General features: G+C 39.7%; 2 protein-coding genes across 5 annotated transcripts in view; both read right to left on the bottom strand.

Moving 5' to 3' along the window:
* Positions 1-2,825, bottom strand: part of MAP3K2 (mitogen-activated protein kinase kinase kinase 2) — a 42,851-nt gene extending 40,026 nt beyond the window's left edge. For 2 of the 4 annotated variants that reach the window (XM_085228723.1, XM_085228724.1), the window contains exon 1: positions 2,469-2,825. The gene's annotated coding sequence lies outside the window, so the exon portion shown is untranslated. The remainder of the gene's footprint in view (positions 1-2,468) is intronic. The other 2 variants (XM_085228727.1, XM_085228726.1) reach the window with 1 other exon arrangement.
* A 4,681-nt stretch (positions 2,826-7,506) lies between these two features.
* On the bottom strand, positions 7,507-20,773 carry PECR (peroxisomal trans-2-enoyl-CoA reductase). The gene is made up of 8 exons (XM_085228914.1): positions 20,642-20,773; positions 18,641-18,774; positions 14,162-14,327; positions 13,420-13,501; positions 11,893-11,989; positions 9,492-9,602; positions 8,905-9,016; positions 7,507-8,789 (listed from the first exon to the last, which is right to left on the bottom strand). Exons 1-8 carry the CDS (start codon positions 20,754-20,756, stop codon positions 8,701-8,703), a joined length of 906 nt encoding a protein of 301 aa, XP_085085040.1. The 5' UTR covers positions 20,757-20,773; the 3' UTR covers positions 7,507-8,700.
* Positions 20,774-20,775: the final 2 nt, after the last annotated feature.

Here is a 20,775-nt window from a genome sequence, read left to right as displayed (position 1 = left end):
AGCTGCATCTTGTAAAATAGCATTGGGAACATATGAGCAATGAGAGCTTGTGTGACCTATTTCTTAACACTACAAAATATCACAATGCTAAAACAGCAATTTATGGCTTTAAAAATAAAGTTATCTTCACTCCTACCCAGAAATCGGTGTGGATAATAAAATTTCACTGAGATTTGTTAAATGTAATACTATGTCAGCTATATGTCTGAATTGCCAAAGCTTAAACTTAATTTCCAAACTTGAGGGACAGCAAATTTAACGTTTGGTAATTAAATAAATGAATAGAAATATGTACATTAGCAAGGAACCCCAGCTAGGTTTGTCATAAACATGAAACTAAGTTCTCCAAAAATAACAAAGTGCAATTAATGATTGCCTACTACATCAATGGGTCTATACAGATGTCAACCATAACAGCAATGATCCAAAAATAAGTTCTCCAAATCATCCGTCCTTTTCTCTGCTCCTACTCTGGTGGGACAAACACCTTTCACTGTGTTTGGAGGGAGAGGGGGAAACTAACAGAGGAAATTGCTCTCATCATTCCCATGTAGCAGCTTATAAGAACACACCATTTACAGCTCAGGGAATGCTCAGGAGGCACTGAACAATGTAGCAAAAACAAATTACACATTATTCATTACTTCTGACCGAGTTTGCCAATGTGAAGAGCCAGCCTGCAGCAAAGATAACCCAGATGAAAGACAAAAACTGGTATCTATGTTGCTGATATGCAAAGCTTCTTTTTTTTAAAAAAAAAAAAAAGTACTCCATAAACACTCATTAATAATGACTTAAAAAAAACTGATTTGGGTCTAATATTAGCGCTGTACTTTAGGAAACTGTAAGAAAAGAAATGTAAAGTCAAAATTACAAGCATGTATTAAACCTACAGCATGACTACTTTTCCTGCTTTCTCCAGGATAAAACTGTACCTTTATAATAAACCAAACACCCTTTGCATCTCAACACAGTCATCTTTAACTGCTGTGGCTTTGCACCCTGAGAAGCTCTCCTGCAAACCACAGCACACCGAGGGATCTGTGGCCACATGGGAAAGGCTATTTTTGCTGAAAACTACCTAAGAGCTTGTCAAAACAAAGAAAATAAATAAGCAAAAATTAGGTAAGACCTTTCTTACCCTAACTGTCAACCTTATACAACAAAACACAACTCCTTATGCTATGTTAAAAGAAACTCCACTTGTCCCAAGCACCTGTCTATTTACGCATGTCAGCAGAGCTCTCGGGGTTCCCAAATACCACAGCTCTCTTAGAGAAAGTTTCCTCTGACAGTTTACAAGCCTCAGCACGCCAAGACAAGCAATTTGGAAACATCTGTTTTCTTCCCCATAGTCTTCCATTAGTATCAGGTAAACCACTGACAGCTCATGCAGACAGACGGCTCACTGACTGGCTGCTCAACAAGACACACCGTGCACACATTTCTCTCCAGAAATGAGTCAATTTGAACAATATCATTTTGCTATTCTACTTTACCAAAACGCAATGAAACCTTGGGGAAAAAAAAAAGCAAAAAACAAATCAATGACACACGGCCTCATTATCTGAATCAATAACCACGTTCAATATGTTTTTGTGGCAATTATGACAGAACAAAACATGTAAAGAAAACCAGAAATATAGTTAAGCTTTCATCATTGAATATACGTGGAAGAAAGCAGATAAACACTGTGAGCACGAAGGGAATTTTTTTTTTTTTTTTGTACAATATTTTTGTTATTTGTAAATGACAACGAAGGGTAAGGAACAAAAATACAACAAAATTCTTCCAAGGTGTTGCAGTGTCACATAAATCCCAACTCATCACTGCCCATCCCCATAAAACGATCCATAAAGGAATTCCATAGGACAGAACACCTCCTCGGGCTTTCTGCTAATAAGCACTACGCCATGGAGGAGGCACAGACATTGTGCGAGATCAGCGTGCAGACGTTCATTCTGCACACATTCTGTGTGTTCGTTCTGTGCCATAGGCACAGGCACACGTTTCTGAAGGCCTCCTGCATCCCGCAACGCGCTGCATTGTTCGAGGGAGAAAAATATCTGAGAAACGCTTCCCGCATGGCCCGAAGGCCCCTTCCTTCTCTCAGGGCAGCCCCTGCCGCCTTCCACCACCACCACAGAGAGGACACAATGCAGCTCAGCAGCACTCTGCTTATTTAACGCAATAATTACACAGCCAAGAACCGAAACCCTATTTATGAACCGAGGAAACCAGAGAAAAAAACCCTCGTGGGTGCCTCAGTGCATCTCAAAGGAAAGATGGGGGGGAAATAATCACCGTGCATTCACTTTTTGCTTTTTCTTTTAATCCCTCGACAGAAACACCGTGCGATTCCGACCCACACCTACGGCTCCGCTACGGCAGCTCTCAGACCCCCAGGACCCCGCCGCCCCCTCGCGCCTCCCCGCGGCCCAACCCGGCCCCCCGGCCCCGGATCCGACCTGCGTGACGGCGGAGGCCGGGCGGCAGCGAGGGCCCCCCCGCACTGCCCCACGGCGGCGGGCGCAGGCCCGGCGGAGCAGGCGGCGCGGAGGGAGCGGCCAGGTTTCCGGAGAGGAGCCCACCCCCCCCGGGAGGCGGGGGGGAAAGGGCCCCGGGCCCGCACGGTGGGGAAGGGAACGGGAGGCGCGGAGCTGCCGGTCCGCGAGGAGGCAGCGGGGCCCTCGGGGGGGCCGACGGGGCCGCGGTCGGGCCGAGGTGGACGTCCCGTCAAGCGTGAGGCGACGGCAGCCGCTGCCAAGCGAAAGCCCCGCCTCCCGTTCCGCCGAAACTCGTGACGTCGCCGCGCCGCCGCCGGGAGAAGGGGAGGAACGTGAGGCGTCACCGCGCGCGTCACGGTCTGAGGGCGGCCGGCCGCTTCTGCGCATGCGCACGAGGTGGCGGCGCAAAGCCGTAGCTGAGGGAGCGCGCGCGCACCACGGGGCGGAAGGCTGCGCTGTAACGCTGCCTTATGTGACAAACACACAGGTGTACCAAACCTGCTGCTGGCACATGGAGAGAGGCAGTGTGTGACCAGAGAGCATTGCCAAGGATGGTTACAACTACGAAAGTCTCCATTGGGAAGTACTGGGGGTTAGTATTTGAGAACTGCCTTCCTTTGCTACACGAAGGTACAGGTTACAAAGGTTGTAGAAAAAATCGTATTTGTGCCTTTCCTTCACATACGTGGTCCTTCACACAAAACCCTGATAGCACAGAGCACTCTCAACGCATTGCCAGAGCCACCCAGTTGTGTGCAACTGCCAGTAAACTGCACGTGCAGCACCTGTGAAACTAAAAAGGCAGAAGTAGTTTGAGCTCTGCCACTGACATAGGCAGCAGAACAATAAAAAGATGGTAACACCTGTTAAGAAAAGAGGAATGTGCTAGAGACAGACCTGTAGATGAAGCATATCCAAGAAAGGCACAAGGCTCTGAATCACACTGTAGTAAGAACTGGAACACTAACATGTAGGAGATGCACTCATCCTCCAAAGTTATGACATTTTGTTCTACAGTTGGCCAAATTGTCAGCCTGTTTATGAAATGCCTGTTGTGACCTAAAGTCTTCAGCTAGAAAGCTTAAAGGTGACCTTTTGTGCTAAATGATAGGGAAAGAGCCAAGAGAAACACTGACTGCACGTGATGCACTTGCACCACCAAGCAAGATCAGTGATCCACAGCAGCTTACACAGCTTTGAAAACACTTCCAGTGCTTCCCTTGCCTTTATGTTCTTGTTCATGGCTATTTGTCAGTTTCAGTATCTTGCAAATTGATTTCATTGACAGAAGCAGGATTAGTATTAAGAAGTTTTTGAGGACTGCTTTCCTTTGCTACACACGAACTTGCAGAAAAATCATATTTGACCCTTTCCTTTGCATATGTGGTTCTCTGTATTTCTGCACAAAGCCCTGATAGCACAGAGCACTCTCAATGCACCACCAGAGCCATGCAGGGGTGCTTTACTTCATCCCCACAGGTATGCCACAGTAATGTGGGATAATATCTAGAACACAGCAATTTCAGCATTGGGAGTGAGATAAACAGCCAAATATTGATTTTTGAGAATATAATTATGTATGTATGTGTATATAGGTATATAATGCATACATAATGTTTATAATATATATGTACATTGTTATATATTACATATAATATCATATATAAGGTAATCAACAAAATATTTACAACACTGATTCACATCGAGCTCAGTCCAAACCCAGGGGTATGGTTCTGAGATAATGTGTAACAACACTGGAGCAAAACACTGCTTATCAAAACAGTATGATTGCTGATATGGAAAAAGATGAGGATAAAAATAGATGACAGAAGTTGCAATAAAGCATTAGTTATTTATGTATTCAGAACAAACACTACATAAACAATGGATGTTGGGAGGAGTGCGGGTGGAAATTACAGGATAAGCACATCTTAGGATAGCCTACTCAAGTAATTGACTGCAATCTGGCAGCATGGCTCTATCTTGATTCCAGAATCAATATCTCATTGCAGTGAGAGGTTCTCACCTAGCACACTGCTTGAGACAAGTGGCTCTATTAGTTAGCACTAAAGCCATAGCTTTAACTAAATAGGCATAAACCAGCTCCTTCTAGTGGCCACATTGTTGTCCTTCATTCCCCCTCCTTCCAGGTCTGTCTCCCTGCCACTCCTTCCTATAGCTGGCCCTACATTACCATGTTGTTACCATCTTTTGTACTATGACCAGAAAATAATAATTACAGTTCTTTGAAATTGCTTATTTAATCAGAAGGTGTAATGACTGGCAAAGGAACATGCTTTTGGAGACTTAGTGGGTAAGGGAAGTTAAGACGGCTTCTCCTAGGAATTATCAATAGTGTGAAGCCTGTGATGCCAGAATGCCTTGCACAATAAAGAGTCCCTCCTCGTAAGCAGAAGAGCTAACATTGTTTATAAATTCATATCCAGCCCATAAAGATTCAAACCACATTAGTTCAAGTCTTTGTTGGTCCTACCAGAGCTATGCAGCTCTGCCTTTCCATGACAGGAGGATCTTTGTAATTGCAGCTACTTCCAATGCAAGTGCACCATCATTGTCAGGTTGATGCCAAAAGACAGAGAGCAAACAGCTCTTAATTACACCTTTCCACCTAGAAGTCCACACTTGGAGATCTGAAGTGAGAAACAGATTCTTCAGACTGCATAAAGCTATGGTTAGCATTTACAGCAGCTAATTCCTTTATCACCCAAACAAAGGAGAAGTTATTCAACATGAGGATAGAAAAGACAACAAAAAGATTTCATTGAGAGATAACACCTGAAGGAAGCTCCTATCCACCACCACTTTGAGACTTAAGATGAAACAAAAAGCAACAGTACAGAAAGGAAAAAAAAAAAAAATAATCAACATTCCTGGTTGTAATTCAGACTGCTTTAGACTCATTTCTGATGAGCCCTCCTCCCACGTAACATGCATTTCTTACTAAGACTGACATCCCCCATTATATTTAGTATTTTTCACTTCAGAACCCATTCCTGCTAAGTGAGACATGTGCATGCTTTCCTAAAGATTGTATAGAATGTTCTATACGATTATTCAGAAGACTAAATAGCTACAAAAGCTTGTAAGAGGCAACTATTGCCTCATTTGTTCATTTACTTTAAGGTAGAGCACACATTACTGAAGAGTAAAACTGAGCAGACTGTATCTGAATAATTAATATTCCTGTAAAGCGTAAGACAGAAGGCTTATAAAAAAATCCCCGTTGAGGAACTACACTGTTTTCATAAATGTAAAACTCTACAACACATACTCAGATATAACACTGGACCACACAGCAAGGTAACAGTTGATAAGTACCCATTTATCAGTCAAATGATTATATAAGAGTAGGTAAGCAGAGTAGGAGAAGGTTTAGCCAGAGGTAAATGTTAAAGCAACTTAGGAGATTTTTACTGGACTGTAACATTCTAACATTCTACTCTGCTCATCTGCACTGGACAGTAAATGCTTAAATATTTAAGTTTGTGTTTGATCCATCAGTCTCGATGTCTCCTGAGGTTTCTCAAGTCTTTTTCCCCACATTCACCTCCTTGTAAAATAAATAAAAACAGAACAATCTTCTCTGAACTTCAGACACCCAAATCTTATACAGGTTAGTAATGTTTTTGTTATCACCCCTTTTTTCCTTTAAAGAAAACGAAGAAAAAAACCACACAACTCTGAATGCCCTTTGATCAAGAGTTGTTGTCACAGTAGCATAGGAAGAGCTTTGCTTCAGCTGATATTATCTGCAGTATGCACAGCAGAAATCTTGCCTTGCCAGCTGAAAAAAATACCGGTTTCTACAAGGTGCTGTGAAACTTTAAAAAATAGTTTTAAAACACTTTAGTCTGCATACAAAGTCACTGAAGTGCCAAGGACCAATGTAATTCTCCATTCTGAGAATTAATTATTTCATCCTCTTACTGATGCAAGAAGTGGTGAGCTGGGGGTGAGGGGAAGGCTGTAAGCACTGCAAAATCATTACAGCAAGGCAGCCGCTACTGTAGTATCTGTATAATGTTAGCTGTGAACAATATCAAAACATTACCTCATGGGAGCTTAAAAAAAATAGAAAAACATTGCAGAAAGCACTCCGATGTTTTCCATTCACCTTTCAAGGGTGTATTTTCTGTATTCATATGCTGTACTTACCCCTAGAGTGTTCTGAGTATGTCTCCTTTGCAATCACCTGCAGTGCATTATGGCTCCACACACAGGCTGTTTCAGCTTCTTGTCAGGGAAGAAAAGGACACACAGGAAGAAGCCTCTTCTAAAGAACTGGCTTAGATCTGAAGACAGCTATTGCTTTGCCTGGAGGTTGAAGAAGACAAGGTCAAATAAAAGTTCCTTTTACTCAGCGCAGCCCAAAAAGCTTGTTACAGCTCTTACCTGTGAAGGAGTTTACTTCTAGCAAGCTGAACATGTCCCCCGCAACAGAGAATGCTACCCTTCCTAATGTTCCATTTCACAGACAAAAATGATACGTTTCATCATCAATATTTATAAACTTCCCCCTTCATCAATATTCACACACCAAAGTTAAAGAAGAGATGTGCAAGTTAAAAATATTTATTTCTACCTCTGTACTCAAATCCTGTAAAGAACATTTATTAGATGTAATACTAATTGAACTAATTGTTTTGTCAAATCACTTCCATTTTGTGTTATCTACATTTAATGTGTCATAGAAGCTCATAGTCAAATGTGAAATTTAATTTCTCTAATATCTTAAGTGTAGTTAAACAGGGTTAAGACTTACTAACATAGAAAAACCTCTCAACAAACCAATTTGACTTAAATGCAACGGGTTACTACAGTTGCTATCCAAAAGGTGCATTTTCTTCCAGAAATTCAGTGCACCCTGAACATTTACAATCGCCAAAATAAATTTAAAAAAAATAAATCACTCAAAATAAGCTTTTTTTCCAAACCTTATTTTATCTCTCCCCCCCACAAAATAGCACTGAAGACTTCATAAACACCACATTCCAGTATTTTAATTAAGGACAAAGTCAAGCATCTTTGGAGAGAAAACAGCTGGTGGACACTCCCATATTCAATCCAAAATTAAGTACTGATGAGGTTACTTCCACAGCAGCAACTTGACTCCACAAACTTCAGTTGTTACAACAATCATTTATTTTAATAGTTTAATCAAAGTTATCAGAAATGAGAACAGTTGCCTTGAATTAATTACAACAAACAGCCTCTTCAAGTAATATATTCTAAGACCTATTTGTTTGTTGTTGTTTTTTTTTTTTTAAATGAAAACTCTCAATTGAGCATAAATCACACCTGTTTCAGGAATGCTGATGAAAAAAGGTGTTATCTAAACAGCATATCAGTAGAGAACACAGTATGGATAGAAAGCATTTACATTGATAAATGTAAGATTCATAAGTTTTTCTTTCACCAGTCCAGCAAATTGCAAGAAGCACTGCAATATACACCACAGCCCATGCTTCCAGATTTTGCTATGAAATTATCAAATCAATACAGTTCTCCATGAATGTACCATACACCTTATTATTTGATTATTCTATGAACAAATTTAAGTGGCAGCCGCTCATCTCCTGAAGTCATTTTATCTGCAAACAACTGGAAACATCTGATATGCTTCAATAGTTTGAAGCTGTAAAAACAGTATCCTGCTATTTAACCAACCACTGCTTTATTTTTATTTCTTCCCATCTCAGATAAGTACTTTAATCAATCCTTCAGTCATTGTGAGCATTCAGATTGTGGTAGAACAGAAACAGTATACTGCTAACAGCCACCACAAGGATTACTGATGCAGGTACCAATAACAAAGACTTACATCTCCTCCCCAAAAATCATTGTGTAAAATGATTCTGTAACATTCTTTCTGTCCCTTCAGTTCAAAGTAGCTATCTTTTAACCATTCCTGTGATTCTTCCTTACTTAGTGGCAGTGCAAATGAAGAATTGATTTTACACCTTCCAAGGGCCAGCGAGTGTTTGTTAAAGATGACGTCCTGTGCACCTTCTCAAGTTTTAAACATGAGAATGTGGGACAATGAAAATCTATGTGGTTATGTGAGGGGAAAAAAAAAATAAAAAAAAATCAGGTTACTGGTAATTATAATACCAAGTTACAAAGTGAGATTATCAGGAGATTATTCAACTGTGAAACTGGGAATTTCATGCTACTACAGCTTTGGCTTGAATTCACCAGAAATAAGCTTTTTAAGCATTTCAGAATTTCTTCCTTCTGGTGGTGAAGGCCATCTGTTGTGATCTGAGGAAAACAAAACAATGGACTTAGCTGGTACAGAAAAAAGACTTTCTTTTTGCATGCTCTTATTGCCCAACTTCAAACACATTAGGGGCTTTATTTTTAGCCCATTTCTTACCTGGTATTTCTAAGCTACTGCCATATAAACTCTGGCCACCATCTATAACCATGGTTATCCCAGTTATGTAAGAAGCAGCTGGAGATAGCAGGAAACACACTGCAGGAGAAATCTAACAAATATGACAATTTTAATCCTTCTAAACTTCTGGCAACTGGTTATGTCCAGGATGTTTGTAAAAATGGATACAGGCAAGACACAGCTATGTTTTGTACTCAACTATGAAAACCCCAACAATCTTAAAACCACACTTCAAGCTACAAACACCAACAAGGTAAAAGCTGAGTAACAGTGAGCTTTCAAGTACTTTTAAGATACACTTTTTCACATTAATCTTCATCCTTTCAGACCTCCCTGATAAAAAAAAGTCAACTTTCCCAGGGGCACAGGCCAACTATGAGACATTTTAGCTTCAAGAGCTAAATTGAAGTCTCCCAGTTGACACTACTGCACATCACTACAAGCTTTTCCCTTTCTTTATACTCCACCATTTCAAAGTTAAGTCCTTAATGGTCTCCAAATAACAAAGTGGTTTTAAAACAGAGACATAGAAATAGGAACATCACAACCGTTCAGAAATACATTACCTCCTCAGGAACTGCTGATCTCTTGGCAGGAACCTTTGGTATGCTCTTCAGCCACATAACTACACCCTGTTCTCCATAGTTGGCAACCGCAGTTTCTGAAAATACTATTCCCTATATTAAAACAGAAAAAAGTTAAGTTCTTTCATGTGTTAAGTTGTGATCATTGTTAAATTTTAAACTTATTGGGATTTTCTATGGGACTAACAACCCAAACAAGACTTGGATGCAAGTTTTTAAATTGGATGAAAGTATAACTTATAGAAGAAGGTAATTGGACTGGTAATTACATCCCTGTTCAAATACACTAATTCACTTTGTTTTAATTCTTCACTGCCACACCAACAACTCTTAAACTCAACAACTGTTTTGAAATAACAAGCATTTCAAATTAAATTGCAAAAGAAGCTACAAGAACCCCAAGAGCAAGTTCTTATTTTTGTTTATAGTCTGCAGGAATACTAGATTGACTCCATTGTGAATTACACAGGCATTTTGCAATCAGATTTCAAACTCTCCCTACTGAGCTGTTATAGAAGTCTTTGTTCTGACAGTTATAAAATCCAGCTTAAATTCAATAGGGAGGATGAAGGCTATAGTCAGAGAAACAGAGGGTTCCACAGATGACTTCTGACAGAACATTCTGGACTCAAGTTTAAGCAAGACAACAATTTAATTTGTTAAGAATATTTCTCTAAGATGTGAACAACTATGTTCTTGCAGCTAAGATGACCTCATTTCTAAAATGAATTTATTTTTTCAGAATGCATATTTCCCTCTGTGTAATCAATAATATACAGATGTTATAATTAAGAAATATACAGGAAAGTTAGGCTAAACAAGTTATCACACCAAAGAAGAATGGATGGAAAGCTTAACCTTGTCCTGGGTTCATTGAGAGAACTCCAAGTGGAGCAATCTCCAAAAGAGATCCTTCCCCACTGGCAGTCAGCTCTTAAATGGGGTCTAGGAGAGGTGGAGCCAGGCTGCACCCCTTCTAGTAGGGCAGGAGAATTGTCTTCACCTGTGCTCCCAGGGCTGAGTCATTGCTCACCTCAGGTGGTCAATCAGAGGTTCAGGCCATGATTCAGCAGTTCCCATAGACCCTCTCACTATACACTTTCCCTGCACATTACTAGGCCCATGAGCAGCAGCAAGTTCTGCATGGTTAATACAAAGTACATTCACAAAGGTATCAAGCATCACCCTAACTAGAAAACAGAGTTTTGTCATTAGCAGAGTTAAAAAAAAAATTAGCAAAAAAGCCAAACCACTTAAGTGTTTGCCTGCCAAAAATCTCCTTTGACAGATGCTATAAAGTATATTTAGTACGATTCATTAGGTAATTAGCATGTATTAAAAATATGCACACATACTAATGCTGTCCTAATTACTTATTTCCCAAAGTCTTGATAAATCGGAAAGCAAACAGGAAAAACAAGACAGCAGATCTTCATATTTAAGAAGTCACCAGAGTAGCCTCACAGAGGCTATTTAAAAGAGCCACTTCCTGAGTCTCAAGCAATTTTGAAGTGTGCCAAGAGAAAGCAAACCAGGTGTTTTAGTGCAGAACATCTGTATACCCTGCTGTGGCTCCTACACTGGCAGATAGATCTTCCTAGAAAGATACTAATAAATTTGAAATTTACTTAACTCTGAGATGAGAAATTCTGAATGTGGAAGTAGCAAGATTAAGTTTCTCCCTTCAGTTTTCGAGAGAGCAAATGTGAAAGAAAGAAACAGCCATTAAGAATGAAGATTACTTTAATCACACTAGACATATCTCAGACTTGAAAGCCAGGGCCTGTATATAGCCTCTGTAACTGCTGCATCACAGGCAAAAAGAATACAACTGGCCTTTACATGAAGTTACTTATAACTGCAATGTGCCATCTACTTCCTCAAAAACAAAGCAGGCATTTTGCTGACCCACACAGTGGTGTCCTGTGTGTACTTCATAAGGAAAAAAATGAATATCAGATGTAAAAATGGGCTTTATAATTTCTTTGAGAAAAGATGAATACTGTCTTTTCACCACTAAAACTAATCTAACTTGACAAGAAGATATAAACATTAAAGGACACATTCAGAGATGCTCAACATAACAGCAAACAGCAGAAGCTAGAAGCACACATGAACTATGTGCAAAAAATTTTGTAAACCATTTTCCCCACATCTGTCTCATTATCCAAACACTACAAAGCACTCCCAAAGGCCCTTGGAAAAAAGGGCATGTACGGAAATAAAAGTGTATGGGGAAAAGTGTATGAAGAAACTAAAAATTCGTAAATAAAAAAAAATCCATGAACAGAAGCTCTAGGTTTTAAAATTCCTTTCAGTTTCAGAGTGTTAACCATAAACACATATGGTAACAAGTTTTATCACATCACTTGCCATTACTTACAGGAGCAACACTGTTGATTCGCACCCCGCTGTGGGCCCACTCTAAAGCTAAAGTCTTGGTTAGGTTATCCACTGCTGCTCTGGCAGCTCCTGAGTGCCTATTGAGAAAAGAAAGCAAAAGAAGCACCTTTTCCCCCAGCTAAGTGCTCAATATTAATAACCCTGCAGCCTCACTAGGAAGTAGAGTCATGTTCCATGGGACCAATCACCCAAGATGCACAGTGGTTTTCTAGTTCTTAAACCGTGAAGTTATTGTCAAGTTTAATACACACTATAATTTCCTTAAACAAGTGTCAATTATACAAAAATTTAGTTTGAAAGTCATCTCACCCAGCCATCCATGCCTATATACAAGTTATCTGGTGAACTTTTCCAAGCAATTGAGATTTTTTTTAATTATTATTCTTGTACAACTCTCCCATATTCTATTCAAAGTGACAATTCAAACAGATGTATCCAGAGCATAGAAACTCAAATGACTGCAGCTTCAGCACCACCATGTGGATCTCCACATTTATTTCATTCTGCTAAGAATAAGCCAGTGAGAAATGGAGATTGAAAGATTTAACTCTGAATGAGACCTAAGCAAGTTAATATAACACTGTTGAAATTCTATTCAAGAAAATACAGATATATGTATATAAAAACCTCAGAGTTAAATTAGAAAAAGTAGTTTAAAGGAGAAACTCAACTCAGAATTCCCCCCCTCTGGAAAATGCCAATGCATAGCATTCTCACTACTTCAAGTTTTCATTTAAATCAGCATTTTCTGAAATATATTTGTCTTACACAAGTTAAAACTCTTTTTTTGGAAAAGGTTCAATCAGAAAGCTTACATCCATTTTGAAGATAAAAAAAACACCATGTGAATAAATTCAATGTCTGCCTATGAAGATGCTATATTTTCATACAGATAGTTGTGATCATTTTTTGTCAGTATAGAAGAACTATAAACATGACACTTTTGTACCATTCTTTCAGTCAAGAAAGTAGCAGAGGAAACAACTGATTTCCTGCATCAGAGACCTTCTCCAATAAAGAGAGCCAGAAAGAAGAAACACAGTAAAATGCTAGGTACATTCCTCCTATTCCCCATCCATCTCCTGTAATTGTTTATGCCATCAAAATCTATGCTCTGACAGCAAAGGAAAAAAACAACAGATGCCAAGTTCTTGCAAAGCCATCAGAACAAGTAAAGGTTTAATTTCAAGGCAACCTGTTCCACTAGCATCTCATTCCCAGAGAAAGCTTTACTAACAAGTTTTGCTTCACAGTTTCTTACAAAGTAGCAGAAAAGTATCAGAGACGTCCTTCACTCTTACAGTCTCTACTGAATTAATAAAAAGACTCCCATACATGCAGCCAAGTATTGCTCCCTCTTGATATTAACTACCATATTTCTATTACTCAGCTGTGCTGAGTACACCTGTGCATTGTACACCTTTTCAAAATACAGTATTTAGGAGTAAGGAATAGCTCTATGGGGAAAATACAAGAAAATGTAAAAAAAAAAAAAAATGTATATTACGACATTCCAGGAAATCCATTTCTCACAGCAGCAGTAATGTTGACAATGACTCCTCCATGTTCCTGCATCCAGGCATTGTACACTGTGTGAAGGAGGAAGATAACCTATAAATACCTGAAGAAGTGCACACAAACAAACTTGCCAAGTAGATGCTAAATCTGGAGTCCAACTACAGTTATACTACAGACTTCCTGTGCATATTTAGATAAACAACCTGCTCTTTGTACCACAGCCTCATCACTGGATCAGTCACATAGCAGGTGCAGTCCAGGTAAGGCTCAGTGATTGTCAAGAACTCTTCTTGTGGAAATCAAGACCTTGTGTCTTCCATGTAAATGACTTGCATTTCCACTTTCCTAATACTATCTGACAATCGCATACTTTAAATTTATACCCATGATGGGAGCAAAGACTTCTCCTGTGTTACTCAGGAAACATTGGCCAAAGTGTTTTTCCCACAGACCTGTGAGTATCCAAACCAACAGATGCCTCCAAACCTCACCTTTAAACTAGAGGTTATTCCTCCCCTAAGCATGTAGATGTCTAACCGTGTATTTGTTTATATGAACAAATATGATGTAAAGCTTAATGTAAAGATCCATATGACATTTGTGAAAACAAATATCCACTATCAAATAAGTATGTGAAAAAAGAAGATAGAAATTACATTTTCTTGCCTTCAGTTGTTGCTTTAAGCAATAAATTTTTAAAAATTCCATTATGCATAATGTTCAGTCCTCACCTGCTTTGCAGCAATAGAAAGTTCCTGTCAGATTTGTGTCTATCACAGCATTCCAGCCTTTAGCACTGATGGCTTCAGAAGGACTTGCAAACTGGCCCCCTCCATTATTCACCAGGAAGTCAATCTTCCCATGCAAATTCAATGTAGTCTTCACCAAAGCTTCCACCTAAAAGAAAATATTTTTTTAAGTGTGGCAAAGCGCTGATTAAACTACATAACCAATATCATTCTCAGACATTTGCTCTCATACCTGTTCCTACACATAAATAGGCAGTACTAGCTTCCAAAGAGAGTAGAAGCTTGGTATGACAGGTTTTAGCAGCCAAGGAAGATTGGACTGTACCTACGTTTACTTAGGAAAACTTCCTGGTATAATGCAGGTGCTACATAAAATACCAGCACTTAAAGAAGAGGCTCTTCACTGTTGAGGACTTGTTAAAGCAAATAAGGATTGCTATTTAAGACCTAGCGATATATTCTATGAGTAAAGGATTATTAACATGCAGCGCTGGCAGGCAGCTACAGACTTCTTTTCGTTTGATCCATATCCCTATGTTTTTAATAGCAACTGCAGTATCTTCTTTTAAGAGATTTACACTAGATCCAACAAAATCACTTCAAAAAGGATAAACTAAGTGATGTTGCTAATCAGGAACCTTCCTGGGTTTTGTATTTTGTGATGGAACAGTTCTGACAACTAAGCAAGTTTGAACTGTTAACTTTTTCCTTTTGTTAAGACACAATAAGGTCCTTTTCCTTTACTCATTTCTCAATATCTGGTGTAAGAGCTGAGAAAAATGTAATGACTCATCAGAAATACTTGAGAGATTGCCCTCCCTGCCTAACCATGTGCTTTAGTAAATTTTTGAGATGGTATACCTCAGTTAAAACAAACTGAAAGCAGATAGAAGTTTTAAAGCTGTAAGAAGCTTACAGAACCCATATAATTGTACAAGTCTTGTTTTGTAGGCAGATATAAATGATGGAAAGTACAATAACAGCAAAGCCCTAGGCTGCAGCAAACAAGAAAATGTTCAAAAACACCAGCCATGGACACAAAAATAAAAAAAACTACTTACCTTCAGAAGACCTCAGACACACAAGAACCTCCAACAAGACATCCTTGCCTCCATGCTAATCCTTAAATGAGGTCTGGGAAGGGATAGATCCTGGCTCCAGCCCTTCTTGTCACTCAGGTGCATTGCATGCACTTGAGCTCCCCTGGGTTGGCCCTGCCTTCCCACCAGCTGCTCAATCACTGCTTCAAGCTGTGACTTAGCATTTCCATGACAATGGGAAAGAAGAAAAACCAAAAAACACAGTAAACAGGAAGCTACTTGTGAAAATATTGGAGTTACATTGCTTTGTTGCCTCTTGTTAAGATTTTCCCCAAGGCTGGAAAAAATCCCGTGCTGTATTTTTTATTGATCATTGTTTCAGGCACTACATTTAGTTTACAAATGAAATAACTTTCGACAGTTGATGTATAATATTCTTCGAATATTTTGAAGTAAAAGCCCAAAAGTACTTTTCCTCTGTTTTCTGCAATACAATTATGTCCAAGTTACAAATAAATACTCACCATTGCTGCTCTCAGCAAACATGATAACACATGCAATAGTGAGCACTGGATGTGAGAAGGTCTGCTATATCCCTCAGTTCTAAGTTCTGACAGCTTTAGAAATAAAGGTTACTGTATGGGAACTGTTGATCGCAGCCTGAACCTCTGATTGACCACCTGAGGCAAGCCGTGGGAGCACAGGTGAAGGCAATTCAGCTGTGCTAGTAGAAGGGGTGGAACCTGGCTGCAGCTCTCCTAAATCCCATTTAAGTGCTGACTGCCACTGAGGGAGGTTCTCTTTCTTGAGATTGCTCCTTGTGGAGTTTTCTGTGAGCTTATAACACTGGTGAGCACTTCTGTTTAATCTTGATTATCTTTCTACTGTGATAATCTTATTAAGCCTAACTTCTGTATGCCTTCTGATTGTATAGTTACCAACAGTTAATTTAATTTTATCTAAGTTATAAATACTAAGTAAAGATGGTAGAAGTACCATCCTGTCTATAAATCTTAAAGCTGAAAATGTGTTCTGTATGTTTCTTCTAGCTGAACAGCAATTTTAGAAACTAAGTATCAGTGGCCAGAATTCTGCTATCTTTGATAGTCTCAGTATTACAGAGCTAACAGACAAGGATAAACTCAGAGTAGTAAGAGATAAAGGAAAAAAAAAAACATAAAAAGTCTTTGTATGGATATTGCCAGATCATGATCTAAGCCAATGATTGAGCACCAGGTGAGAAGGTGCACCTAACTCAGGGCATTCAGGTACAAGCAATATACCTGAGCAGCCAGAAAGAATAGATTCAGGGTCTGCTCCCTTCTCACTCATCTAAGGATTAGCAGCCAAGGGAACAACATTTCTATTCAGACAATGTGTTCTTCTTGAGATGCTGCTGGTCCTTGGAAAGGGTAAGTCACTTTCTATCTAGCTTTTTAAACTAAATTTGCACAAATATCTTTATAGGCATGTTCCTATTCTAGTAGAAGGCATTGTTGCATTTCATTGCTTTACATTCTCCAATCAGTAGTGCCTGCTCTTGGATATGGGCTTTTGGAATGGCTAAATATGTTAAATGGCTAAATACTTGTATTCTTATGTTAAAATGTAACAGAACAAAAACTGCATTCCTTATTCAGAACTTCCACAAAAAGCTTACTGAATTTTCACAGCAATTTTTTTAGCTAAGAAAGAGTTCAAAACAAAGAAGAGCTGATAGAGAAGAACTGCAGCGGGTCATGTTATGAGATTGACTCAAATGAAAAACTCAAGACTGATTTCTCATCTACCTTATCCATCCGAACCCTCTCTATGAGGCATATGATGTAACAGCAGTTTAGAAGAATTTCCTTTTGCAAAAGATAACCAATTAAAGGTTCTCCAACATAGCATGAAAAAGCTCTAGGGAATTTCTGTTGTAACTACAAATGATTAGAACTTAAATATAAATGGAAGACAACAGTTCTGTGTTGAAACTGTAGGATAACAGGCTGGAAAACAAGTTTCTCTAAGTATAAGCATAACTACCTGTAGCATAGATAATGCCTGAACACTTCACAAAGCACTGTATAAGAAATGGCTTTATGAGTACATTAAAAAATGGCTTTGAAGTCTTTTAAATCTACTACAGTTGCTCTGACAATTCCTTCTTTTTAAACAAGGAACAGTATTTGTTTGGTACAAATAGCTTCCTTTACCATCCAAGCCCTCTTCTATTTTATGTAACACTACTGTTAACTCATTTTCAAGTTAATGCAAAAATAAGATTCACCTGCAGAAGGCTGTTAAGCATGCCAGAATTCTCTGCAAGAAGACTTTGTGTAAAGAAGCTCTTCTCTTTCCTGTTGCTTTAATCATGCAAGTTACCCTCTGACACCTGTCACAACCTATTATATCACACTGCTGATGCTGGTAACTACTAACTTAAAATTCACTCGTAGGTGAAGTGACATACTGCACAGCCAGAGGGTTCTTCTCCCTCAGGAAAAAAGTCTAAGAATATCATTGTAAATATTTTATGGCTTGAGCTGCTCCATGAGGGAGGAGTTTTTATTTGGTTTATGATTGTATGTTAGGATACTTCCAGAATCCACCTAGCTTCTAAAGGTTATTAATATCTCTAAGTTCTGACAGATTTTAACAAAGGCTTTAAAAGGTTAAGAACCCAGCAGCAATTGATCAGTGGAATGTTTTACAGCAGTTTTAAGCCTGGCATGATGCTGGATTCTTTAATGTTTAATTTCACAGATAAAAATTGAAAGATGAATGCAGACTTCTGAAGAACCTGGATGAAGTACTTCTGCTCTTGATGTCCCAGTTTTTGTAATATAAGGAAAAATAAAAATCTGCTGTGACACTAGGACAGCTCTTACTAAGGACTGAGAGCAAAAGTTCTGCACACCTCAAGCTGCAACCAGAACGTGAAACATGGAAAGTGGTATTTTTTTCCCTTGAATATGGGCAAAACTGAAAATGCAGGGTACATCTCAGGTTTACTTGTGTCAAGCCACAAGAACTGAGATCCTATGCTCTGACTTCCGTTTGAAGGAACAACTCTGAATGTCTCCATCTTTACAAGTAACTGCCCTCTCAAGAAATGACACAGAACCCCATGAAGTAGGCTCTGGGCCAGCTCTAAGAACATAACAGTTCCAAAGCGTGCTTCTCACACAAATAGTAGAAATAAATGTGTGTAGTCAGGAAAAAAATCTGAGAGTAAAAATGCTTTCCTGCGTAGTTGCTAAATTACCTTCTCTTAGAATGCACAGTTTTATTTAGATCAGATCAAGTGTTTTACTGCACCTGTCTCCTGATCTAAGGTATTTCTGAGGCTCAGCAAGTAACTTCGGAGGTCTGAGGATTTATAGACACAATATACTCCTGATGTGTTAAGCCCCAGAGCAAGATTATTAGTTGTTACCTCCTCTTCTTTACGGATATTGCACTGTATAGGAGTCGCTTTGGCAGGACTCATTGAAGAAAATGTATTATTCAGTTCTTCTGCAGTGGCTTTTAATCGGTCAAATTTACGAGCAGCAATAACAACACTGCAACCTGTGGTGAAAAAGAATGAAAAATCTTTCAGTTTACAGTCAAAACTGCAGTTATCCTAGGCTAATAGCATGAGGAGATATTCTGTAGGATATGCATTCATTCGTCACTGGCTAGAAGATACCATGAAGAAATTCTTGCCAGAGAGAAAAGAATGACTGATGTGAGATGCTTCTTAGCAACGAGATCCCAGTGTGCCATGCAAAGACCAACCAAGATAAAAATGGCTATATTCACTCTCCTTCCTGCAGAAGGGGAGATAGCCTGTGAGTTGCAGTCACAGTACCTTTCAGACATGAATTTGCAGCTATTTTTCAAGCCTGTCTCATTTCACATTTATGAGATTTAAAGATGTTTCAACTGGTCTTGATTACAAAAACGTGCTCCTGAAACTACAAAAATCTTACTGTGACTCTATCCATAATTTTGACCAGGAGTGAGTAAATGTAATGCTCTGCTTTATAACCCTATGGAGTCTAAGGCTGAGCATGATACAGTTGTGAGATTAATTTTTATCTGCAGACTTGCCGCATAATCCCAGGTCAGGAAGGAGAGGAAAAAAATGCCTAGTCAGGTGCTCAGACCTTCTGCTTTGCATGCATGTAACTTCAGTACAAAATTACCACTCAGCATTCACATAACAAATGGACTAGTTTATTGTCATCAGAGGACTAAGGATAGATTGAAGTCTGGTGATTGTCACTACAGACTAAAACAGATACCACCAAATTAATCCCTAGTACAAATCCACTTTGGCAAGGTGGGAGGCCTCATTCCCACCTTCTTCCTGATATAGTCTTTGTATCCTAACAGAAGTCATCCATTCCTCACACCAGCACTGGTGCTCTTCAGCTTAAACATAAATGAATTCAAAACACTAAGCCAGTCAAAAATGAAGTTAACGTTTTGCCAGGTGTTTTTTTTCCCTTTTGTTGCTATTTTGCAGTGGAATTTGGCCTCTCATATGATTAAACAAACACCAGAATCAACTCAAAATAACTTGTGGGAGTAAAGAGCAGCAAGCTGTTCATTTGGCTCAGGCTCTCTCCTGAAACTATACATAAAACTTATGTTTAGGAAAAAAAAAGCAAAACTTCTTCCAGAAGGATGTGCTCAACTATGGATTTCTAGGTAAAGGGCCTTCACCTTTGATCACCAGCCATCTTGCAATAGCATGTGTGAAGGTGTTAGACTGAGGTCTCCTGGTGTTTTTTTTTTAGGTGAGGGACTTGGTCACCTGCACAACAACCTGCGTTCATGGAGAGGCACGTGTCATCAGCAACTAACACTAAATACTAACTTACTATAGCACTTCAGTGTTTATAAACACACTACAGAATCACGCCCAGCAGAAGAGTACTTTTGCTTGACATGCAGATGTAGGAGAGGGCAGGTTCTAACTCATAAGGATGACTGCATCTATTGCACAAACTGCTTCTCCTTCAGTGAAGTCTGTATTTATCTTCAACAAAGAATGACCAGACCGTTTCCTGTGATGGCCAAGGTGGACAGGGTCAGATGCACTTCCAGACAAAGGGCTTGAATCTCTGCAAAAGGCTCTGAAGGAAGTGGGTTATAAAAACAACGCACATCGTGACCAGCCATTGCTCACAGATATTTGCTGTCCAACCAGCCCTTCTTCCAAAAAACAAACAAACAAAAAAAGAAAAAACAAAAAAGAAAAACCCAACATAACCTGAAGTGCAAGGCATACGTGGAAATGGTTCCCAGCAGGAGTGACCTACACCCGTAAGCTCACCACAGACCCGCTCACCGAGCGCTACGACCGCCGGACGCCCTAACACCCGCTGACCCGAGACCCCGCGGCCCTGAAGGCCCGCATCCCCGTCTTCGTTTCACACCAGCCCACCTAACGCCAGCAAGTCGGCAGCGATGGCCTTGCCGATGCCGGTGCCGCCGCCGGTGACGATGGCCACCCGCCCGCTGAACAGCCCCGCCGCCAGCAGCCCGCGCCGCGCCGCCATCTTCCCCCCCTCGCACGCA

Source organism: Meleagris gallopavo, chromosome 7 (assembly GCF_905368555.1).
Source record: "Meleagris gallopavo chromosome 7, MGAL_WU_HG_1.1, whole genome shotgun sequence".
Classification (NCBI taxonomy): Eukaryota; Metazoa; Chordata; class Aves; order Galliformes; family Phasianidae; genus Meleagris; species Meleagris gallopavo.
This window is presented reverse-complemented; position numbering and strand designations above follow the sequence as displayed.